General features: G+C 36.6%; 2 protein-coding genes across 5 annotated transcripts in view; one reads left to right on the top strand and one right to left on the bottom strand.

Moving 5' to 3' along the window:
- The first annotated feature begins 1,020 nt into the window (after positions 1–1,020).
- On the top strand, positions 1,021–20,638 carry LOC127969806 (phosphatidylinositol 4-kinase type 2-beta). The gene is made up of 10 exons (XM_052571946.1): positions 1,021–1,541; positions 13,205–13,356; positions 13,614–13,814; positions 13,904–14,035; positions 15,287–15,440; positions 16,919–16,983; positions 17,397–17,496; positions 17,999–18,132; positions 18,612–18,671; positions 19,787–20,638. Exons 1-10 carry the CDS (start codon positions 1,208–1,210, stop codon positions 19,958–19,960), a joined length of 1,506 nt encoding a protein of 501 aa, XP_052427906.1. The 5' UTR covers positions 1,021–1,207; the 3' UTR covers positions 19,961–20,638.
- Positions 20,639–21,897: 1,259 nt separating this feature from the next.
- The window catches only part of LOC127969488 (rho GTPase-activating protein 7), a 96,187-nt gene continuing 91,739 nt past the window's right edge, over positions 21,898–26,345 (bottom strand). For all 4 annotated transcript variants that reach the window (XM_052571530.1, XM_052571602.1, XM_052571669.1 and 1 more), the window contains 4 exons: positions 24,991–25,203; positions 24,132–24,349; positions 23,827–24,000; positions 21,898–23,472 (listed from right to left, as the gene is read on the bottom strand). In XM_052571530.1, coding sequence (XP_052427490.1) covers positions 23,376–23,472; positions 23,827–24,000; positions 24,132–24,349; positions 24,991–25,203 — 702 coding nt within the window. In that variant the 3' untranslated portion in view covers positions 21,898–23,375. The remainder of the gene's footprint in view (positions 23,473–23,826; positions 24,001–24,131; positions 24,350–24,990; positions 25,204–26,345) is intronic.

Raw genomic sequence — 26,345 nt, 5'->3', positions numbered from 1 at the left:
TAAGTCTTTGTATCCTGGTATTGAATGTTTCTAAAATTGTGTCATTAATATGGCACCTCAAATATGAATTTTATCAGTTTATGAAAAAAGTTGCTAAATAAGAACTATAGCATGGTTTGCATGCTTGCTTTTGGTAAAGAATAGAATTAGAATAGAGAGTGCTAGAGTTAGAGGGTCAAATAAAGATGTGATGTTTTTAGCCGATTCTTGAAGATGGCTAAGGACTCAGATTAAGTTGGGGAGATCATTCCACCAGGAGGGAGCTTTTAATTTAAAAGTCTGTAAAAATGACGTTGTGCTTCTTTGGGATGGCACAATCAAGCGACGTTCCCTTGCAGAACGCAAGCTTCTGGGGTACAGAGCCAGTGGTGGTTTTGTAGGAAAACATCAATGCCTTGAATTTTATTCGAGCAGCTAAAGGTAGCCAGTGCAAATTGATAGAGGTGTGACATACATTATTTTCGTCTCATTAAAAATGTATACATTTTTTACCTGGAGATACTGTAGAAACAACAATTTCAAAATGTAGGTTTTAAGTATGTGTGTAGTTGTGTAGACGAAAAGGTAAAGCTAATTGAATTTCCACTGGGAACCCATGGCAAATTTCCCCTAAAAATGACCTGACTTTAAGAGCTCTATTGAATGAACTGCGCTTCTATGACCCAGCATCAGGTTCATCATGAAAATACTCACCTGCATGCCATTCCAAACCTATTTGGACTTTTCTTTTTTTTTTTTGCCATACAATGGAAGTCATGAAACTACAACTGTTTGGTGACCAACACTCTTTAAAAAATACCTCCTTTTGAGTTCCTCTTTTTTTTTTTTTTTTGGTTAACCAACCCTTTTACTTTGACAAAAGGGGGTTGGAATTATTTGTGACTAATCTTTGAGCATGATAAACTTAGCAACAAAAATGCAGTCACTGTTCACACGCACCATTCTTTGCTGAATAAATTAAGCGCTACCGCGCCTTTAAGAAACCTGTTCGACGGTGAGGTTAATATAAGCAGTGCGCATGCTCGACAATAGAGGAAGTCAGTAATGGTGACGGATGATGTGGACGTGAAAGGGCCAAGAGCATCAACGCGTTTTCAAGAAAGAAAGAGGGAAAATATCTTAAAGACGGACTCACGGATATGAAGCGCGGGTTTTGAGAGGTGTCTGAGTTTCTCTGCGCTTAGACCGAACACACCTGCGGTCCACGATGATGGCAGAATGCGATCCTACCGACGGCGAGCCAGAGAAAAGCGGCGGAGATTTCACACCGGAGATGAACTTTCTCGCGTCGGAGGTGCCCGCGGTGTTATTCGAAAAGACACGGCCAGCGCCGTCTCTAGGACTCTCGCTGAACCCCGGGGCAGCGGTCCGGATCTCGAACTCGACGGAGAGCGTGCTCACGGAGCTGGAAGCGGACGGCTCGGGGGAAGAGGCGCTACTGTTACCAGGACCTACCGTGAATCTCTCACCTCGAGCTGGAAGAGAGAAAAGGACGCGGAGGAACAGACACAGCTCATCATCTGATAATCTGGCTTCTCCAGGTGAGACATACTAGCTCCATATCACAGCTCGTAATCAGATTAAACTGGTTTAAGGTAAAGGTAGAGGTGTCAGACTTCAATACGTCTTGTTTTGCTTCTCTAAATTTGATGCGTATGTTTCATTATAATAGTTCAGATTCGTAAATAACATTGTTTTTAATTATTGCTTTTTAATACAATCAACATAACTTGCATGTTAGTTATTAATTCAACTAATAATAATTAAAACTATTGCTCAAGCCTTTATTTAAATATAGCCACTCCCCATCTTAAATGAAAGCCACTTTTCGTCATTTTGTTGTGTAATCTGAATTCAACCGGCGAAAGTACGCACGAGGGACCCGTCGTCTTTAGTTTCCATAGCAACCGCGTGTGTTCTGTTTCTGTTAATGTACTTTTGGAATCAAATTAAAAACTTTTTTTTTTCAGAGAGTGAAGGTGATTTTTTTTTTTTTTTTTGCCTCCTATTTTACACACACAAACAACCAACACGTTTTCATGCATAAATAAATAAAACTAAATATTCTAAATTTGTTCCCAAACATATAATCTCTGTTCTCTGTGCTGTTGCTTCATCTGCTTTATCTCAGAACACGGTCCGTTATGCAACCATTTCCACAGTTCAGCTTGTATGCTCTTTGAACCCGGGACACACGTGTGTAGATGACACCCTAGCAGCTGCTGACACAGCTCTGGGTATCCGTGCTTGGCTGTTTCTGTTAGTGTTTTATGTGTTTTCGACTTTCCAGATGCATCTGTACTAACATGATTACTGGAGCAGCTGTGGAGAGTATTGATGCAATAATGTTTTCTTGCATATTCATTTGACATGAATGCAGACGAGCCAGAGAGCAGAAAGACACTGTTTTTTTTCTTTCTCTAAGATCCTTCATCTAATCCTTCAGTGAAGGGGGACAAACTCCCATTAGTCTCACTGGAGTTGCATTGCCTAGTTTAAAGAGTCAGTAAGATGAAAATTCTAAGCTTCCTATCACTGTTTATAAGTCCTGTACATTAGGTTTAAATCCATCCAAGGTTTAAAAACATTGTCATTTTGTCAAAATATCATTTTAAAATTACCTCAATTCTCAGAGATCCCCAAACGTTTCGCGTGAAGCTGTTCAAAAGATTCAGTTTCCTTAAACCCCACCTTTCGGTTGCATACTGTGTTCTGATTGGTCAACTGACATAGTTTTGATTGGTTGTTCCGCACACAACTTTATGGAAGGCCAAGAGGGTCAAATTCACGTGAATTTTAACGCGTCAACAACACGTTAAATACGTGTATTTCACGCGTAAACAACACGTATTTAACGCGTTAAATACGTGTTGTTTACGTGTTAAAAATCAGCGCGTACTTAACGTGTATTTAACGTGTATTTCAAGTGTTAAATACACGTGAAGTACACGTGAAGTACGCGTTAAAAATCAGTTTGAACGGGTCAATGTCATTGGCTGCTGAGGACTTGGGTCAAACCACTTCTGTGAGCTTAGAGGGGTGTACCATTCACAGACAGGCAACCATCATTTAACATGCTATAGATCAGCTTATTCAGCCTTATTATTTTGTCTTTTTTTTGTATAGACTATAGAAATAATATAATTTAATTGCAGTTTTATGAAATATTTATTTTTTAATAAATATTAATTGACATTTTTTGGTGATAGTATAATGTTTATAAAAGTTACAGTATTTTGTAATGAAACAGGACTTTTTGTTTAGCTCTTGACTCGCCAAAATATACTATTTAAATACTGTTGCTTTCTGAGTGCCATACACAAAAATACCAACTCATAACTCCACGAATATAGCAAGGAGAGTCAAAAGTTATAGTCTGAATCTACTGTGACGATCCAAGGGGCTGTAGTATTTTATTTTGCCCAGCAGGTGTCATGGGGTAACACTTTTTGTGTCTTTAGGTTAAGTGCTGTGATGCAGGTGTGGAAAATTGATTGTGATTAACCATGCTGCCTATAAGATGCTGGCTTTCTTACCCTCTGGAGGGAAGGAGATTGGGGCTTGGTGTTTGCTGGTCTTGCTGTTTGGTGGTCAGGCGGACTTTCTCACGCTCTCCAGTCCAAGGCTTGATGCTGTGTTTTTGTATTTTTATATTTTTTTTATGTTTTACCTCAATGTGGTTATGGCTGTTTTCTGATTAAAACACATATTTGTGCAAATTTGATTATGTTGTATGGACTCTCTATTCATGTTGCTACTCCTTGATCCAAGGGGTTGTAACACTACGTTCTGTCAAATGTTTAATAGAGCTCTCCAACTGATTCATGGGTTTAAGTATTATTTACATATGAAAGATCATCATGGATTGTTTTGATTTTGGACTCATTTCAATCTGGAGAATCGGTTGTAAATAATGATATGCCATTTTTCACAATCAGAGCATGTTTCATGAAGTTATAAAGGTAAAACCATATGTGTGTATTTGGAGTTTTTTTCTTGTTTTGTTTTAATTCGATGACTGATATCTTCAAATCTGAATGACAGATTATTGTAAAATTGGGCTCATTTTAATCGAGAGAATTTTAAATTTTCCAATATTATTAAAATAACTAAATTACTAGTAACTACTTCCTGCTCAACTCTGACTTTCAGTAACTAAAAAATATATATTTGCACATTCTCCTGCTGAGAAATAACTGACAAAATGTAAGAAAAAATATAGTGTTCAAGATCAATTATTTATATCCATCTTATTTGATATTCAATATCTCAGGACATACATAAGTTTAGTTAAAGTATCGGTTTCAAAAGTTTTGTGATAGTATAAGACTTAAGTTAGCATGGAGCATTAACATTTGTGTGGGGGAAATAGTTACAATTGAGGTAAGCAGTCAATTCAGGTTTAAGATATACAAACCATTGAAATCAATATCTGTCTTTAGAAAACAATCATCCCATCTCAGGAATCAACAGCTTTTATTGTGCTTACATTTACAGCTATCGCCAAGCAGGTGGCATTTATTGAAACCTCTTTTTTTTGTTCAGCAATTCTGCACTTTTTGTTCAGCGATGCACTCATCAGACAATCAGTTATTAGGGACACAGGTGATGTTATAAGACATAAGCATTTAAGACTTTCAGGATTAGAATGAAAACTTGTACTAGGGTCAGGACAGAAGTATTCTACTGCTACCACCGTCAACCCCCCCCCCCCCCAACGCATCAATATTACTAATCATATTTTTCAAACTGCTGAATTAAAATCAATAAAAAATAGAAATCATTTGAAAGCTTAGTCTGAGCATTACAATGCATATAGCATGTTGATCAACTCCAAAATAGTGCTGAGAAAAAAAAAAAATCATCATTTTGCCATGTACTCTAATATTTATAAAAATATCACACAACTTGGATACACATATGTCATCTGAAAGGTCTCATGAAGTAGAATAAAACAACAGGGCTCTAGGCTAATTTTTTGCACTTGTTACACTAGTGCGCCTAACTTTTTTCTTACAAGTCCACTTTTTTTTTTTTTTTTTTTTTTTTTTTAAATCGCTGTCCATATAAACAATATTGACTTGTAGCCTAAAAGATTAACTAACAATCTGGTTAACATAATGTATTTGAAGTACATTTCTACAAGAAAGGTAACTTACTGAAAAAGTTTTGGTGCTTAAAGTGTTTCACTGAGGTGAAATTTAAACCTAAAACATCTCAATATATATGAAATAAAAAGAAAATCTAAATTAAGGTTTTAAGGGCTTCAAACTGAACATATAATGGCTCAATGTCTTATGGACTATCCTCCACTGCAGTCACATGCCCCTCAGATGGACAACTCCTGTAGTTTGGCCTTCTTGATCTTTGGCCTTGGCTAATCCAGCTGGCCACACTCTCTCTAGCATCAAAATCTTCCAGACTTGGCCCTCTACACTGATTCTTATCAGATCTTCCACTGTGTCTGAAAAAAAAATGGGACAAATCAGACAAACCTGTCTGATTTGAACAGGTGAACAGTCCCTAAACAGCTTACACTTATTGGATCAGCTATTAAAATAGTTCAGTTTTATATGTAATAGAAAAGTGATTATATTTTGTTAATATAATATATTTTATTAAGTTAAGTTAGAAAAGCGTTTGGAGCATTTTATGTTTGTTAAATATAAGTTTTAGGTTTTTTTAAGTAACGACCAAGCTGCCAGCGGCAGACAGTGAGCCTATATGTTTGATGAATTTAGCCTTCTCAAATCATCACGACTTGCCTAAAATAAAATCTATAGATATAAAACAGTTGAAGCATATGACAGTTTTTGTTAGACCCAGATAAATGTAAGCTATCCAATCATTTGTGAGGAGATGCTTCAGGACAGGGAGACGGCAGCATGATCACTTGCAATTTTTTTCTTGGATATGCCATCATTTTTGCTTATAAAAGGTAAAAATAATACATTATTCGTAACTGTATACACAATATCAACAAAACAGTTGCTCGTTCTGCCGTGTTGTCTTTAATAGGAGTAAAAAAATTAACCGAAACTCAGTGAAAACATATACATATATATATATATATATATACATACATAAATATAGCTTTAAATAATTACTTAACAAAAAAAAAAAAACTCTTTCATTATAATTATAACCCATAAAGATGTACTTATCTCTAAAAGCGCTTCTAATGAGGAGATGACGAGTCGGGATTGCAATTGTCATGATCCCAGTTCGGTCTCCATCTGCTGGTTCCCTCTTTTCCTTTGCGCTCACTTATCTCTACTCTCATCATCTTCAGCTGTTCCTCGTTCTCCTCCGCTCACCTGCTCTCTATCTCCTATCATTAGGCTCTCTATTTCTAGCTCTGTCTCTTTCCATTCCCTGTTAGATTATTACTAACCACTTTAGATGTTTCTGACGTTTTTGTGCTTTTTCTACAGACCATTAGTCTAGTCTAGTCTAGTCTAGTCTAGTCCTGTCCTGTCTAGTCTTGTCAGGTCGTTTGGAGAGTTTTGTATGGACTGTTTGTTGTTTGTCTCGTTCTCCCCCAGTTATCTGCCTTGAGGAGTAACGAGGGGTCCCCTGCCTCACCTGTACCCTCGCTGATCACAGGCTTCCCAGACCAGCCACTTTAGGCTCCATTGTTTTGACCAGGAATTATCCCTGTACTCTGCCTTTGTTTTTTGGCCGTTGCGGCTTTGCCTTATTTCTACTAAAAGAGCATTAACTTGCCATTAGCCTCCTGGGTTCTCTCTCTCTCCCTCTCTCTCTCTGTTCCGTGACAGCAACTTCATTCTTGTGATACAGATTCAGAAAACACTAGTTTATTAGTAAATTAAAATATCTTCTTCTTAAGCCTATTATTTGAACGCAGAACTGTTCAGCAGTTCTAAAATATAAAAGTAAGAAGAAGTCAAACAGACTGGAGGCCCGGCCCACATCTGAACAATCGAAGCCCGGCTCGAGGGGTTCCCCTTAAATGGCTCGTTGCACCGGTGCGACTTCAGAGTTTTTTTTTAGTCGCACCATTGAGAAATTGTTTGAGGCTTTGAATAAACTAGAGCGAGTTTTGTAAAAGAAGTCAACCCCAGACCCATATAATAATAATAATAGGATGTCACCATTTCACTTGTAACCTCATAAAACAAGATTTCAGTGTAAAATTATGCACCAGCATTTAAAAGAGCCCAAAACTATCTGTCATTTATATCTAAAGATTTTCCTCATAAATTTATAATGCACATAAAACTGCACAGAGAGCATGTAGTTTAACCAAAAATCTGTGGTAGCTGTCATGTAGGCTTTCCACTGATAACTTCATGAAAAAGCATAGGCTATATCATAAAAAAGACAAGTCACTATTTGCAGATTAAACACAGTCGAAACTCACCATAAAACATGATTTAGATCTAAATATATATTTCATAAAGATATAACACATAAAAAAAAAACTTAGGTAATATATCTTAGAAAAAAAAATCTGAGGTTTCAGTCCCGTGCCTCTTAACTTCACCAAACATGCATAGATCCTATGATCAGATCCAAAGATTTCGTTCATAGAGCTGTGACACATGAAAGCAGACTGGCGCACTGAGGCTGCAAAGAAAAACAGCTCGATACTTTACATTTCGTTTTCATTCATAGCTTCAAGAATCATGCATAGATCATTATTTTCTGAAAATTATCCCAATTAAAATGAGCCCAGAGATACTGTAATCCATGGATGAGATCCAAATATATTGCTATAACACATAAAACCCAACAGGCACAGCGCAACAAATAACTTTAGTTTCCCTTTGCGCTTTTATTAATAACTCCATGAAACATTAGATCATGCAAAAAAAGTCATTTTTTTAGAAAATTCTCCAGATTAAAAGGAGCTCAAATTCATCATAATTTGTACACTTGATCTAAATATATTACTTACGATATTATCACACACATGAAATCATTCAACTGAGAAAATAACATAGGTTACGTTTCCATTCATAACTTCATGAAACATGCATAGCTCGTGGAAAATGTTACATTCTCTCAATTAAAATGAGCCCAATTATACAATAATCTGTCATTCAGATTTGAAGATATTCGTAATCGAATTATAACAAAACAAGAAAAAAAAAACTTCAAATACACACATGCTACAATATTCTCATGGTTTTACATTTATAACTTCATGAAACATGCTCTGATTGTGAAAAATGGCATATCATTATTTACAGCCGATTCTCCAGATTGAAATGAGTCCAAAATCAAAACAATCCATGATGATCTTTCATATGTAAATAATACCTAAACCCATGAATCAGTTGGAGAGCTCTATTAAACATTTGACAGAACGTAGTGTTACAACCCCTTGGATCAAGGAGTAGCAACATGAATAGAGAGTCCATACAACATAATCAAATTTGCACAAATATGTGTTTTAATCAGAAAACAGCCATAACCACATTGAGGTAAAACATAAAAAAAATATAAAAATACAAAAACACAGCATCAAGCCTTGGACTGGAGAGCGTGAGAAAGTCCGCCTGACCACCAAACAGCAAGACCAGCAAACACCAAGCCCCAATCTCCTTCCCTCCAGAGGGTAAGAAAGCCAGCATCTTATAGGCAGCATGGTTAATCACAATCAATTTTCCACACCTGCATCACAGCACTTAACCTAAAGACACAAAAAGTGTTACCCCATGACACCTGCTGGGCAAAATAAAATACTACAGCCCCTTGGATCGTCACAGTAGATTCAGACTATAACTTTTGACTCTCCTTGCTATATTCGTGGAGTTATGAGTTGGTATTTTTGTGTATGGCACTCAGAAAGCAACAGTATTTAAATAGTATATTTTGGCGAGTCAAGAGCTAAACAAAAAGTCCTGTTTCATTACAAAATACTGTAACTTTTATAAACATTATACTATCACCAAAAAATGTCAATTAATATTTATTAAAAAATAAATATTTCATAAAACTGCAATTAAATTATATTATTTCTATAGTCTATACAAAAAAAGACAAAATAATAAGGCTGAATAAGCTGATCTATAGCATGTTAAATGATGGTTGCCTGTCTGTGAATTATACACCCCTCTAAGCTCACAGAAGTGGTTTGACCCAAGTCCTCAGCAGCCAATGACATTGACCCGTTCAAACTGATTTTTAACACGTACTTCACGTGTACTTCACGTGTATTTAACACGTGAAATACACGTTAAATACACGTTAAGTACGCGCTGATTTTTAACACGTAAACAACACGTATTTAACGCGTTAAATACGTGTTGTTTACGCGTGAAATACACGTATTTAACGTGTTGTTGACGCGTTAAAATTCACGTGAATTTGACCCTCTTGGCCTTCCATACAACTTCACAGTAAACAATGCGTCAGCATCTGTTTGGGGTGAATTATGTCTTATTCCTCTCACCGCGAAGCAAACAGTAAAATAAAAAACTTGAACCGTCTCGCTGCTTTTTCTTCTGTGTGGGTGTATTCAAGCCGCACGCTTCAGTTTGAATCTGAATAGCGCGTTCAACGCTGGGGTGTGGTCACATTAGATATAACGAATGGAGACGTGAAAAACAGACATCGTGTTGTTTTCATATGGATTACTTTATCATAGAATATCTGTTTTCGGCAGCACTTGTTTAGTTTTAAAGTATACATGTCAAGTTTCCATAGATATGTCTCTCATGTCTCTTCGTTGGGTATTCATGGAGTTACACTTAATTTTAATGACGTGTTTGTAAATGAAGATCAGCGCAGACAGCACACATACTGATAAGACGCTCGGGAGAAAACAAACACATAACTTCATAATCATACTTCGCGTTGTGATTCAGAGATGCAGGTCAGAGTTCCGTTTCTCCCAACACGGTAGGCGGAGATTATTATGCAAAGTGTTCCTAGTGACGTACATAGAGATGGGCAAAAGATTTGAAACCTATAAAGACTCGTTTCAGCGATTCAGAGTCGACTCCATACTTTAGAAGCCAATAACTTTATAAATCAGGTACTTTTTGGTTTAATTACTTTGCACATTGTTTACACTGATGGACAGCTACATCATACACTGTAATACAGGTAATTTTTGATTTCCCATCTGTGTGGCTCTTTAAATGAAGATCTTTGCATTGTATCACTGTGATATGCTATGTTTGCTTTGCTTTATTTGCATAACTAGCATGCAAATAGTACATATAGTTATTAAATATAATTTCAGCCTCTTTGTCTTTCGTTAGGCAAGAAAGCAATATGATTGGTAAGACACATTTTAAAATGCTTGGAATCGAGATGAAATGAAAGTAGCGACTGATCTTTTCTTTTGAATTGTGATGTGCATCCGAGTGTAGCAGGTTATCAAAAAAAAAGAGAAATGTTTAAACTGACTAAATGGTTGGAGACGTTTTACAAAGACATGACAAAGTGGTGACATGAAAGACATCTGCGTCTAGAGTTATTAGCCTATTCATTTCATAGATGGGACTCAAGACTGCTTCTATTTTATTTTGTGATGTCTCACAGTGTTTACAAAACCAGTTTAATCACCTAACATTAAATGAGTTTTAGAGCAGCATGAGTTCATGTCATTATAACACATTGTTGCCAAGATAATGTATTTCAAAATCAAGACATTTTGATGATAAATTATATTTATGACATGCAGATGCATGTTTGGATGGGTGTGTGTGTGTGTGTACGAGAGATGGAAAGTGCCCTGGTCGTCTTCTAAATGTTTTATAACCGTCAGAGAGGTTCTGTCTGTCTGTGTCTAATGGACACTCTTATTCACCAAAGGAAAAGCTGCCCAGAGACCATCAGCTGTGTGTTTTCATGGGTTTTACCTTTTAGAGCCAATGTAGGCCACTTTGTGTTCGTTTTACTGCAGTGTGTGCATTGTGTAGTGGATTCTGAAATGACCGTTTTAGTGAAATAAATAAAACCCTCCCTGGGTACAGGAATCATGAGAGACGTATTAGGTTTTGTTCACACTGCTTTTCAAACTTGATCTTTTGGTTTGCGCAGTCATTTTGCAAGTTATTGAATCTGATAATCTGTTTGTACAAGGTTGCTTCATGGGTAGCTATATAATGTTTGCATCAGCAAGAATGCTGCAAACCTCTCTTTCAGCAGTGCCAAACCACTTTTGGATGTGGTTTCGTTGAGTTTTCTGAACATTGGCTTTCATGTGGTTTGTGCAGGCTACAAAAAAAAAAAAAAAAATATTATTATAATTTGCATCATAATTGCTAATTTTTGATACTGTTCTACACAGTTTCAGTTAGCAAGTTCAGTGTGCAGTTTTCAGAGTTCGTAAGAGACACACGGGCCCTCTTTACTTTAGTTGGGAAGGGATGGTTACTGAATTATCTGATCTGATTATTTGCTGCCTGTATGCAGATCACATGAGTGTGCATCTGTAACTTGCATGTGAAACACTGATACAAGGGTAAGCATTAGGAACCAGACAAAAAGTTCAAAAGACAAAAAATAAATAAATATGCTTTCCGTTTTTTTTTTTTTTTTTTTTTTAAATAAAAGTTCTGTGTGTCATAAACACACCACTATCTAAGCCTGTTTCTGCCACTGGACAACAAAAAAATAAAACAAGCTAATTGCAATTTCTTTATCTCAGTTCATTATCGCAATTCTGATAGTTCTGACTTTGTGATATAAAGTCATATTCTTAGACTTAGAATAGAGGTTGTTTTTTTTTTTTAGGAATTGTGAGTTAAAACTCGCAGTTGCGAGGAAAAAACACAGAATTGCAAGTTTCTATCAAACATTTAGAACTGTAAGATAAATAGTGGCAATTACCTTGTTTTATTTTTTATTTAGTGACCGAACCGTGCTTCCATACATCACACTCTGATTCTGATGATAATTCAATTCGTCCACAGTCCAATTCCGTTCAGTTGGACGACATATGCTACAATTATGTAGTGTCTTTAACGATGCTTAATCTGCTGCCTCCATACAGCAGGAGTCAGATTTCACTTATGTGAATAGAGAAAGATGACTAACAAGACGATGGCAGAGTATTTGGTGTCAACGTGATAAGAAAACAGGACCTAATTCACAACATTCACTTGTTTAAGATTAGTGAGTTTGTCTCCATTTGTTTTATTGTTGTTTTTCTTTAAATCATGGCCACGTTGCAGTAATTTTTAATGAAAACAAAGGGAATGAATTAGTACATTTAATAAAACAAGTGAACACATTAACTCGTGCAATTTTTTTGCTAAATTGTTTTAATGTACAAAAGATACAAGGTGGCACTGCAAAAAAAATAAAATAATAATTAGGATAGAAACTTCTGTCGATTAGTTTTAGATTGGATGGAGGTAGATCTGAATGAATGCTTGCAGTTGATTGTAAGGCACAGGGTTTAAACAGACTAAATATTTGGAAAAGTCAAGTGTACGTCACTAGAGAGAAGTCTTTTCACAAGAAGATTGAGCTATGACTGAAGAATTAAGAGGAGAAAGAAAGAAAGAAAGAAAGAAAGAGACGCATGGAGTTTAACACGCATGGACGAATTGTTCACAATAAGATGATTATTGTACATTTTGGAGAAAAATAATAATAATTACACAAGTAATTTTCCATGTCCTGTCTAAGGAATATGCAGAAGTCATCTTTGGTGTATTCCCATCTACACTGAGTTATACTAGTGTTCTTATCTTTTACAGTAATTACAGTAGCTGGATTCTGTTTAGTCTACATTTTTTCTTTTAGCAGATTTTACTAAATACTCATAAGAACCCACATTTAATCTGTCAGTACCTAGTACAGAAAATGAAAAAATTGCATTTGCTGGTCTTTAGATGAGTCACTTTGATATTGAACCTTTCATCTACGCTCTGTTTTTTACGGCTTCTCTGCACTCCAGAAATGTCCAGTGCTCTTGTAATTTTTTTTTTATCTTTCTGAAGGCTGGCTTGCAGACAGAGCAAGAGTGTTTGACTAAATTGCATGCTCACTAGTGATTCAGCTTTGAAGCTTGGATTTCTAGGAGAAGGTTCAATTTTGTTCCAGATAAAAATATCCTTGAGCATGAATTTTACTCTGATAGAAGTTAATAAAAGAAAGTCATTTCTGCTGTATGGCCTTTTGAGATGAGAGGACATATTTACATTTAAATACAGACATACAAGAGAAAATATTCGCTGCACTGTATATTTGAATATCTTTGTATGTGTACATATAGGTAATAGTAGTGGAGACTTCAACCATTTCCCAGAAGACCCAGAATTCGGCGAGATCATCCAGAGAGCTGAGCAGGCGATAGAAATCGGTGTATTTCCCGAACGCATCTCGCAAGGATCCAGTGGAAGCTACTTTGTCAAAGATCCCAAAGGGGTATGTGTATTTGAATGTTAAATCTGGAGACTGACCCTGCAATAATCAGTTTTAATAGTCATAACAGAAAATGAAGCGTCAACAGTGTTAAAAGTAGGAAAATGTATGCATGATAAACAAATGTTTATGCATGAATGTTGCGTGTCATTGATTCGGATTCGTTCTCTCTGAAAAACATTTCTTTTTACAGTATAGTTCATAGTAGTTATATTCCAATCTTGTGAATTTTCTTGATGCCTATATCTTCTCTCATTTAGAAAATCATTGGCGTGTTTAAACCAAAATCAGAGGAGCCTTACGGTCACTTAAATCCTAAATGGACCAAATATTTCCATAAAGTCTGCTGTCCATGCTGTTTTGGCCGTGGTTGCCTCATTCCTAACCAGGGCTACCTCTCTGAGGCAGCTGCCTCACTTGTTGACCAAAAACTGGGTTTGAGGATTGTACCCAAAACTAAGGTGAGGGTGGGCATTATAGAAGCATAAGTAGATTTTAAGAAGCTTTGCTCCTGGAATTAAGTCCCACATTTTTTGCCCTGTGTTTTCAGGTAGTGCATTTGGCCAGCGAGACCTTTCACTATAGTGCAATTGACCGTGCCAAATCCCGTGGTAAGAAATACGCACTGGAGAAAGTCCCCAAAGTTGGACGACGGTTTCACAGAGTTGGCCTTCCTCCAAAGGTAACGAAACGCCTCATTTTTTAATGTTTTTTGGAAACCTGTTCACATGGATCCAAATAAAACAACTAAAACACTTTATTATGCAGGCCACTTTGTAAAGCAATTTCTGCATGTCTATAAACTGAACACATAACCAGGGGTGCACATAATTTTTTCAGGCTGGTTCTCATAAGAGAACCTGGAGATTTGGTTTGGTCCTCACACTGCATATAGCGTGACCCATTAAATATAACTATAAAAAATGAAGTTATAATAATTATAATATTATTGCACTTTATTATTATTATTTTTTTATATATAAAATAATAGTAAATAAACTAAATAATAGTGTGTGATATTATAAAAAATAAATGGCAGTCCTAGTATTAAATACAAATACATTTATTTTATAGTAAACCTAAAAATAAAATGGTAATATTTACTACCGTATTTTCCGGACTATAAGTTGCACTTTTTTTCATTGTTTGGCTGGTCCTGCGACTTATAGTCTGGTGTGACTTATTTATCAAAATTAATTTGAAAAAGTGCGACTTATAGTCCGAAAAATATGGTATACGTGCTTCTGGATTTATCTCTGCTGCTTATTAAAGAGCATCAGTGGAATGTCACAGGAATGTAACAGTTTTGCACTGTGCTTTGAAAACTGCATGGCATAGCTTAGATTTAGGCTTTCAGGTTGAAAATAAAAACTTGTATAGTACAGTTTGTGATCAAAAATGGTAATTTTGTATTAACAGCTGTCAACCATGTCGGTTAGCAAATGTGGTGTCAGAACATTTTTATATAACACATTTTGTATTTTGGTGGTGCGGAGCCTGCACATAACACGCGTGCATGACATCACCATTTTCACAAATCACAAGTTCATACAGAGATAAGTATAATAAAAAAAAAAAACTTACGACAAGAGTTTGTGTTTTCAGGCCCCTGAAACGCTGTTGTTGTGAGTGAAGGACCATGACTCATAAAAGTAGTTTTTTTAAATTGTAAATGGTGACATGTAAACACGCCCAGAACTATCCCAATACTATCCCAATTTTTTGGTCTTAAATGACAGATTTATTTATTTATTTATTTTTTTTTTTTTTACCTTGCTCAGTTTCTTGTATGGAACACACAAGGAGATATTTAGTCATAGGTTTTCTTAGTGTCATTATTTCTGGTGAATGTTGAGGCTGTAGCTCTAAATTCTCATTTGCAATTTTGTGCCCAATCATTAGAAGGGAGTAAAATGTGTTTTCTTTTGTGAAGATGGGCTCATTTCAGTTGTTTGTGGAGGGCTATCATGAAGCAGACTTCTGGCTGAGGAAGTTTGAGGCAGAGCCTCTTCCAGAGAACATGAGGAAGCAGCTTCAGTCTCAGTTCGAGAGGCTGGTGGTGCTGGATTACGTCATCCGAAACACAGGTACCTAATGCTAGCTGATGTTAACTTATTCCCTTGTAAAGCCTTGAGTTATTTTTCCTCAAATTGCTATGCTATGAAGTAACTTTATTGGTATTATTCACTACTGTCAATTTAGTTACATGTGCCCAAGGAAATACTGTATACAGAAATTGAATAAAGTTATCAAACACTAAATTCTAAATTAAATATAGATGAATCCTTAAAGCTACAAAAAGGATTGATTTCCTCCTCTTCTTTTTTTGTTTTTATTAACAGATATCAAAGCAACTGGGTTATTAGGTTATTTGGCTGTTTTAAGAGTTGCCGCTGCTGAACATGAGGCATATCTGACACGCATTGTAATTTCTTACAACTCTTTACCTTTTCTGACCCACTTCTGGTCTTAAAGTCTCTACTAATGGGCTGATGAGTTAAAACGTGTGTTAGATGAGAGAGACAGTGCTGGGATGCTGTGAAAAACACTGCATTTCAGGGACATGTTCTTAAATCTGACTCATATTAGGGCTGTGCAGAAAATCAAATGTGCTTTTCATGCACCTCTCATCAGTAAAGACGCTCCTTTAATTAGAAGTATATCTCCAGCACGTGCGTTCAGATCAGGGTTGCCAGGTTTTCACAACAAATCCTGCCCAGTTGCTTCTCAAAACTAGTCCAAAACTAGCCCAATCGCGTTTCCGGGAGGTTCCCCGATAAAAATTGCTTCCTGGGGATAAAATATATGTTTTTTTTTAGCAGGGTTGCCTGCTTAAAAAAGAATCGCATTCTATTTTTTTTTTGCACAGCCCTAACTCATATATAACAAATACTTGCATGCATGCACAGATTTAGGGCAACTTTAATTTATTTTTTGGTAACTTCATGACTTAACTGATGACATAACTACGACATTGCATGCTGGTAGTTTCTTTTGCACTTTAAAATGAAATGATATACCATGCGCACCGCTGCATTTGTGTGTGCAGTTGAAGAGCACGTGCTACGAGCGCAGTATACCGGCTGACTAGACAGGAAAAATCATTTTTACTGACATATGGCCTGGCTCATCTAATCACAGTTCACTGTTATTCTACTGAAGCTTCCTCATCACATGTAACTTTTCTGTCCATGTTTGACTAGCACCTGGTGCAGAGGTGAAGCATTTGAAAACATTTTGTCAAGAAAAAAGACCGAAGCAACACTTCTTGAGTGGGGTGCTGAACCCTAGCTCCGACCCTACGTTAAATATTGTTATTGCCGTTAAACAGAAAAAATGAATTGCATGCATTAACGTGCTAATTTTGGCCACACTATTTATTTATTTTTTCCTAATTTAAGAAATCATAGGAGTTTCTTGTTCTCACTCATTTAAATGTTTTAAACAACTCTTAACAAATGTGACATGTCTTTCATCACAACAAGTTATGGCCATATAAAATAAGTGCTAATTGTTCACTGTGCCTTTTGAAAAGGAATTCTGATTTCTTTTCTGGCTTCTTCAGACAGAGGGAACGATAACTGGTTGATCAAGTATGAGAAGCCAGGCGATGGAGAGCTGACGGAGAAGGTGAGCTGAGGGATATTTTTAGAGCTCCTCTGTTTGCAGTACTAGGCAGCTCAAAGAAAATCAATCAAATGCAGTGGTGTCATATTCATATTTTATATATATATATAATATATATATATAATATTATATATATAAAAGAGAGAGAGATAGAGAGCTAAAATTATTGAATTCATTTTTTATTTTTTGGATATTTGAAAGGGCATGGCATCATCTCTTGGTAAACAATTCCTCCCTTATGCACAAAGCTCTTTAAACATCTCACCCTGACAGACATAAGACTGATTCAGTATTGCAAAAGCAGCCAAGTTTCTTTATATCTCTGTTGGATCAAGCTGCTTCTGAGGTTATATTATGGATGTGATGATTGCTTCACAGACCGTGCAAATGTTTCTCTTCCGTGTGTCTCTTCTCAGGAATCTGAATGGACTGATTCAAAAGACTCGGCCATACAGATAGCAGCTATAGATAATGGGTTGGCTTTCCCTTTTAAACACCCCGATGAGTGGAGAGCATGTAAGGATTATTATTATTTATTTATTTTTTTCATATTTTTACATTTTAAAACAATTGTTTTATATTTTAATATTTAAAATGTAAATTATTTCTGTGGTGTTAATGCTGATTTTTCTGCAGTTCTTACTTCATTTAGCATGTTTAATGTTCAATAATGCTTATTATTTTGGTGGAAACTATGATTTTAGGATTCTTTGAATAGACAGAACAGCGTTTATTTGAAATGGAAATATTTTGTAGCTTTATAAATGGCCTCACTGTCATATTTAATCAATATAATGTGTCCTTACTGAATAGAAGTATAACATTTACACCAAAATGCTTTTTAAACCGAATATCCACAGTTTCTGTTTGTCTATCAAGTGCATTTCCAACATTTTAAAGATTATTTAAGATCATGACAAACACAATGCAGTGCAGTATATCCAGCTTTTACTGCTAGTGTATAAATGATCATACTTAACTGATGAAATGATTGTTCTTGATTTCGGTGCACATGTAGATCCGTTTCACTGGGCATGGTTGCCTCAGGCCAAAGTGGCCTTTTCCCAGGAGACAAGAGACCTTGTGCTCTCGCGCATTTCTGACATGAACTTTGTACAGGACCTCTGTGAGGACCTTTATGAGATGTTCAAGGTAGGAAATCTCACGGTCAAGATTATGTCTTACCAGGGCTGTACTTGCATTCATACCATTTAATGCGGTGAATCTGTTAATGAAACATTGCTTTGGCTGAGACTTCTTGGACAGGGCTTTAGCATGCTGTCAGTCTGGTTTCTGTTTGCAGACTTGAGGCTTAGCATGCTGTCACTGAAAACCCTAAAAGAAGTCATGTCTCTAAATTCATCTCATTTTAAGTTGCTCTGCTGGAAATATTCAAGCCACAAAAAAAATAAATAAAAATAATAATAATAAAAAAAACAGTATAAATGATTACCTGATCTCTAAGTGACCTGACCCTGATCTCTTTTTCCTGTGATGTCAGTACAGTCCTACTCACTGGTTTGCAGTAAAGTAGGTTGATCATTTGTGCATTAATTAGCAAGAATCCTAGTATGGATGAATTGTATTTTTTACAACTGAATGATTTTTCACATTAACATATGTGTTTTCAGACAGATAAAGGGTTCGACAAAACCATGTTCGAGAAACAGATGTCTGTTATGAGAGGACAAGTAAGATTTTGCTTTAAGATGATTTTACATTATGGTTTCTCTGCTATTCCAGAAATAGTGTTCTGTTCTCACATGCTTCATTCTCCCTAAATGCTGAAGCTCTTCATAATGAAAAATTCACAGCTAACGTATATTAATACACCCAGCCGGGATGCTATTTTCAGCTTATCACAGCTTAGACATAGACTTGAATTAAGACCGCAGATTTATTAGCATTGATAGAGAAAAAGATTTTCTCAAACTTTTTTTTTTTTTTTTTTTAAGTGTTAATGTATGTTTAAGCTCAGTTTTTCCTGTGGTCTTTAATATACTATTATAAACTACTGTTCAAAAGTTTGGGATCATTAAGATTAGAAATACAGTAATATTATGAAATATAATATATAAATATATAAATTTTTTCAGAAGGCAACTCCAGTCTTCAGTGTCACATGATTCTTCAGAAATCATTGTAAAATCCTGATTTGGTGCTGCTCAGAAACATTTGTTACCATTTCTGTTCAAAACAGAACAGTTGTGCTGCTTAATATTATATGGAAACTGCAGTGTATTTTTTTTCTTTTTTTTTCTTCTTTTTGATTCTTTGATCAATAGAAAGTCAAAAAGATCAATTTATTTGAAGATATATAATATTTTACTGTCACTTTGATAAAGTTATGCATCCTTACTGAATTAAAATGACACTATATAAATATTTATATACCGCATTTTTCGGACCATAAGTCGCATCAGTCCAAAAATATGTCATGATGAGGAAAAAAAACATATATAAGTCGCACTGGACTATGTCGCATTTATTTAGAACCAAGAGAAAACATTACTGTCTACAGCCGTGAGAGGGCGCTCTATGTCTTCAGTGTTGATACAGAGCAGCATAGAGCGCCCTCTGGTGGCTGGAGACGGTAATGTTTTATATTGGTTCATTTCTCTTGGTTCATTTCTCTCGGTTCATGTCAAATTGATTTTGATAAATAAGTCGCAGGACCAGCCACACTATGAAAAAAAGTGTGACTTATAGTCTGGAAAATACGGTATATAAAAAAGGGTTTGAACAGTACTGTATATAGTATTCAAAGCCAACTCTAAATTCATACTTGCCTTTTCTTCACGAATAGATCTTAAACCTGACCCAGGCTTTGAAAGACGGGAAGAGCCCCATCCAGTTAGTGCAGATGCCTCGTGTGGTGGTGGAGAGGAGCCGCGGGGGAGGCCAGGGTCGTGTGGTCCAACTGGGCAATGCTTTTACCCAGACCTTTCACTGCAAGAGACCCTTTTTCACATCCTGGTAAAAGGGCTACACAGAGAGGACGAAGACTGGGTGAAAATGGACGAGGGTCCTATACCAGAGAAACTGGGTGAAGAACTTTCTGAGCGAGACTTCCTGGTGAATTTAGCAAAGGGAGAGACTATGAAAAAAGCATGAAGGTCTTTTGTGGAGGATCCGAGGCCTTTTGTTTTCCTGAGCCGTTTCCCAGAATTCTCCTCTTCAGCTCACTATGGCTGTCAAGATGGAATGTCAAAAGGGAATTGTGCGTTGAAAAGATGTTTGTGGCGACAGCCTTTCTCAACTGCCAATTTTATAAGTATAACTACAGTATAGATATTATAAATGAAGAATGATGCATAAAAAAATCAAGTTAAACTTGAAAAAATGCTTGAATGTAACTTGCAAGTTTACATTTTACACTTTTCTCCTGAGGACATTTCAATACCAAGAAATACTGGTGACCGTGGTATTTAATATGATGAATGTATTTGCTGATTATGGAACAGGATGCTGGTAACAGTATATACATTAGTAAAGTTGGGTGCTTTATAGCCCCTGATGAAAGCATAATTACTAAATGTTTTTCTCTCGCACACAATCCTGTGTATGCATCTTGGACTTTGAATTTCAGCTGAGCAGTTGTTAATGTAGACATGTATATTTAAAATTGAATAATAAAGCTTTGGGATTGATAAAAGTAGATCGTGTTTTATTATTATTATTATTGTTGTTTGTACAACAAACAAATTATCAAATTTGAGTAACTTCATTACTTCTCAACTGTCCTTTCACTCGACCGCGCGCAAAAACGGAACGGAAGTGTGTTTTTTGAATGATCACCATGGGCTCATTTTGGTTTTGTCATTGTGTTGCCACCCTGTGGGCGCTTTTAGTAATAACACTCAGCACGTTCGTCAGGCATATAAGCTAAAGTTTAAACAATTTTTGTTCTAAACGTGGTTGTACCTGACTGTTTAAAGTTGGAGCTGGAGTAATATTAGTAACAGAAGTCTTGTGCTAGAATAAATAAATAAAAAATAACTGTTGCGAACTACGCAGACTGTTTGAATCTGTGTGTGTTTAGAAGCTGCGTGTTCTCAGACTGACCAATAGATGGCAGTATTCACTCACAAACGAGCAGCACTTCCTCTGCCTGAGACGGATGAAGTTTTCCACAGGTTTATTATCTCCAATGTCAAAACAAGCCTGAGAAGTTGATTAATCCCCGATTGCCGCTGGACTGAGAGAAACAAGTACGTAATCTGCTAATTAGCCATGCTCTCTAAACACGGAAATAACGTTCAGATGTGGAATATCTGTATGGCATATTACTTGTGTGTAGCCTACTGTAGACCTATAATTTAGTCACACACGATAAACATCAAATTTCGGTACTTTAGCTTTTTCATGATTCTCTGAGAGAGAGACCATCTGTAAAAATCAAAAAAAAAAAAAAAAAAAAAAAAACCTTTGTAACGGTATTCTCAATACATTGTCTAAATGATTATGTAGCTAAATAAAATTACCGACAAGGGTAAATTATATTTCATAATTTATTGATATTATATTTGTCATATTAGGGCCATTTAATGAATAACGTAAAATCCATGCCACTGTTCCTCTCTCGCTTTCTCTGTGTCTGCGTCCCAATTTTGTCTTTCATAGTTTTCTTCTCCGAGACAGCTGATAACTGATGTAGTAATAAATGGCATATATACACACACAATCTAGAGAAATATGTTGCCCTCTATCATTTATCATTGTGGGAACTCTCCTTCAGCTCACTCTCAGACGTGAGAGGGAAAACTCTGGAACGTTCTTCTCTCGCTAGCTCTCGTACTTCCACCCCAAATTCTCTTTCACACGTGTATCTTATCTCTCCTTTTCTGGCTTGCTTTTCAGTTCCCAGAAAAGCACTACAACCGCGCATGTATGTACACACAGTATTGTGCAATAGTCTTTGCTGTTTTCATGCTGTTTTAATACATTTAATAGTGCATTTTGACCACGATTAATCTGTACAGAAATAACATTAATAATAAAAAAGATAAACAACTTTCTCATTTCTGTAACTTAAGAGTGTAACATTTACAATAAAATAAGATACATACAAAAAAACACGATATGAGTGATATAAATACAGAGAGGTCATTGTCATGCGTTATTCTCCGTTTGGCAGCATACATTTCATTTACACACGTTTATGATACACCGCCATGGACAGCCACGTAAGTAGCAATAAATCGAGACATCCAACCCACTAAAGCACCTCAATAGGAGTACTGGACTCATCTGAAGCATCAGTAGCACTCCTACTTTATTGACGTGACCGCAGGCCTGGTTATAGTTAAGTGTAAATGCAAGCTTCGTTACTATTTTAGAATTTTACTTCATTTCTGGTTAACACTGACAAACAAACAGACATCATTTCCACTCGTACACTCTTTACCATCCTCTGACAAAATGATTGCCTCGGTAGGCCCCTATAATCAAACCTGAACATTCAACCCAAAAAGCTTTTCCTATCCTTTGAGTCCTTCGTAACACTCTCTTTTCCCAGGGCTCAGATGTTAAATGGTCGAAGCCGCTGAAGGAATTTTATTGGTTTGCAGCACTGACCATGACCAATCACAGGCCTCAGAGTGAGGAAACTGTATTTATGTTTTCTTTGGAGTCCTGTGTTGAATCCTTGGATTACTTTGCTATGTAGAATTGGTCCACATTGTATTGATCTCAGCTTTGGTTTTGGTGCTGTTGGAACCCTCTGTGCTGTTTAAGTGTATACATGCTCTAGTCTTTTCCTCCGTCGCACATTTCCTGTCTTCCTTTCAAAGGTGTGCCAGCCACCACCTTCCGTCTTGTATAGAGACAAACATGTCTGTCCATCCATTCATCCATCAGTACATTCTCTTAAATATTATGAAAGCACCGTACACAGCATTGCAGACTATGTAACAGTGACACACACACACAGAAACAGGTTTAAACACTATATTGCAGCAGGTGTCAGTGCATGGAATATGTCTCATTTGTCAATAATACACATTCAAATCAGACACACTAAAGGCTTACTTCCACAATCATTCAAAAAAAATAAAAATAAACACATGCATACTTGCTTCTCAGAAGCAAAAGCACCTCCCGTTTTATGTAGTCACCCTATGACATGATCAGTAAAAAGGTCAAATGTTTTGCCATCAGTGATGATGATGTCATAGCAGCAGGGACGCCCATTTCCAGTCTTTCAGGCTTATCCATCCAAATGGCAAGAGCTTTGACCAATGTAGCTTGTTGATTTCAGCACAGTCATTGGTTTATTTCATATAAGGGCTCAGATCGTATGTTAAGGGAGTTTTAAATCATCATCATTCTTCCTCTCTAGAGTTAGAGTTCGGAGAGGTGAAATGAAACGTCAAAGCACATGCCAGGTTGCATGTTTATTTGTCCAGGCAGGTAAAAGAGTCACGTATCCGCACCACTTCTGCAGCACACAGGTGACCATACAGCTTATTGTACCATTCTTTGCAACGACCCCTAAAATAGAAAAAGAAGAAAAAGTATGTTAGTGACGTTATTTGTATGCCTTTGTATTAAATACAATATTTGATTAAATATTCACTATAAAATAAAAAAATTATATATCACTGTATATTTATAATTATTTATATAATTATTTATTAAAATGTATATATTTTTTATTTTAGAATTCAAATATTTTATTATTTTAAATTAGAATTCATATAAATAATTATAGATAAATAATAATAATTTGTATTACATATTAAATAAATTAAATGAAATTTAAAAATATATTTTGAACACTGGGTTCGCTAGACAAGAGCTTAATGAACTCATTTTTGTGAAAAGAGATTCCTGTGCAGCACTTACCTGCAGTCTATTCTGGAAATGTGTGTGAGCCGGCTCTTGTTGGGTCCGCAGGGTTCGATGTAATAGCGAGAGGTCAGAACATTAGCACGAACACCCAGAACCCCTGCACCCTCGTGATCCACTGACACACACACCAGAGCACACACTCCCTTGGGCAAGTCTGTCATCCATGACCTGAAACACAACAAAAGCACTCTTAGAATTTTTATGGACAAAGTACATTTTGGGTTTTGAATTTAAAGCACAGTTATAGAATACTACTACTACTAATAATACAAACTTTAGTTAGGAGTGTTTGTAATCACCTGAGCACCACGTAGTCTCTTGGTGGATGGGGCGCCATTGAGTTCCTGACATACTGATAGACTTCCGTGTTATGCTCCAGTGTTTCCACAATCCTGCACTCTAACAGGTCCTCATCCCAGCGTTCCTGCTCCCGCAGAATCCGCTGCAAGACGTCCTCAGCCGATGCAGGCATGTCCACGCACACTTTCCACTGTCGCAGAGATGACCCGTCCTGAACCTATCATGAAAGACGATGGCGCTACAGTCATTAACACTTCCAGCAAAATCATCTTGTTACTTTTGTATTTCACTGGCAGGATCACAGCAGTCCTCATTGGGATTTCATCTAACGTGCAATTCTAGCTCAGAGGATTCTGTACCTCTTCATGGCAGGGATGTCCAGTCTGCTCCTGGAGGGCCCCTGTCCTGCAGAGTTTAGCTCTAACCTACCTGAATACACTTAATTGGACGTTTCTTACTATTCCTGAAGTCATTGATTAACTGGTTCAAATATGTTTAATTAGGATTTGAGCTAAACTCGGTTGGATAGAGGTCTTCCAAGGGCAGGATCGGACAGCTCTACTTTATGGGTGGGTTACATGAAACACTGTCCAAGGACAAGAGAACTGGGCTGAGTGAACACAAGTGTGTTTTGGTCCATGTGAAGTGCTAGAACAACCAACAAACTGATGTCATGCTGGGCTCTAGGCCAAAATAGAGCTGGGAAAAGATACTTTCACATGAAAAAGTGATGTTTTTCCACTAGGCGCAAGCAAGAAAATTAGCAAAGGAAGGAAGAGAGTGTGAACAGGCAATGGAAATATGAGAAAGAGTGACCAAGTGACTCGAATAGGGAGTGTATTTATATAGTTCCCTTACCTTCTTATATGCAAGCTCAGCGTTTTCAGGAGTCGAGCAGCTGTCATAACCCTTGAATTTGTCCTTGGCTTCTTTAAACAGGGCATCGGTACTGTCTTTGAGGAGACTTTGGTAGCTACAAGAACTGCTGTCTTCCACCAACACCTCCATCCTCATGGGACTCAAGCCCTGCTCCATGTAAGAGTTCCTACAGCGTGACATCTCTTCTGGGATCTGAAACACAAAAAATTAAAATAAATCCCAAAGTGAGGCTTTTTCATTTTGAACCAGGCAGGTTAATGATGCTTTGGTATTAGTCCGGCTGGTAGAGCAGCAGAACCATAATGTTTACCAGCAAATATGTTTAGGTGACAATGATGTACTAGAAAGGAGCACGTTTTTTCTTTGAGTTTTTGAAAAGTTTCACATCTGTGTAAAAGCAATGTATTGTGGTTGTCAAGTACTTGACTGAATGCAATAGGCATGCACATGATGTCTCCGCTTTCACAAATTCACATTCTTGTAGTTTAGATGAAGACGATAAAAAATAAATAAATAAATGTATGCATTTAGGAGATGCTTTTATCCAAAGCGACTTACAGTGCATTCAGGCTATCAATTTTTACCTATCAAGTGTTCCCGGGGAATCGAACCCCCAACCTTGCGCTTAATAGCGCAATGCTCTACCAATTGAGATACAGGAACACTAATAACAATATAGTTTTTTTTAAAACCTGCTTTCAAAAGCATTTCCAGGCCACCAAAATGTAAATTGTAGTGTAAACGAACCACCAAAATATAAAATAGTTTTCAGTTTTAAGTTGAAAATGGTGCCAGATGCCCCTTAAGATCAGCATGATCTTTATGATGAAAATTCTTACTGGTTAATAAACATCCTATTTTAGGTTACATCTTAAAAAGACAACATATCTAAGCTAGTCTTTTCAGCAGGGACATATTACAGAACAAAATTAATTAAAAACTCATCACTAGTTCATAACATGCAAATTAGCATTAGCATTAGCTTTTCCTATGGGAGCAACCGGCAAAGTGAACATTGTAAGCGTAATATTACATTACCCACATGGAAAACTATGATTATATGGTTGTAGTATACTAGCTTTGTCAGTATCAAATACTTAAAGAGATGATTAAATAATGGTTATTTTATACTAATTATACTAAATCAGAACATAACGTGTTAAAACTGCTCTTGGTGTGAGTGAAATGAATGTGAAGGGAAGAGAAGTGACAAGAATGATTCATTGCTCACTGGAAGTGGCTCATCCTGTTTGCGTGTGTGTGTTGTCCAGCGTCCTGCCCTGTTGAGTGCTTTTGTGCGTGTCCTGTCCTGCTCTCTCTCCTTTTCCTGCCTG

Source organism: Carassius gibelio, chromosome A1 (genome assembly GCF_023724105.1).
Source record: "Carassius gibelio isolate Cgi1373 ecotype wild population from Czech Republic chromosome A1, carGib1.2-hapl.c, whole genome shotgun sequence".
Taxonomy (NCBI): Eukaryota; Metazoa; Chordata; class Actinopteri; order Cypriniformes; family Cyprinidae; genus Carassius; species Carassius gibelio.
This window is presented reverse-complemented; position numbering and strand designations above follow the sequence as displayed.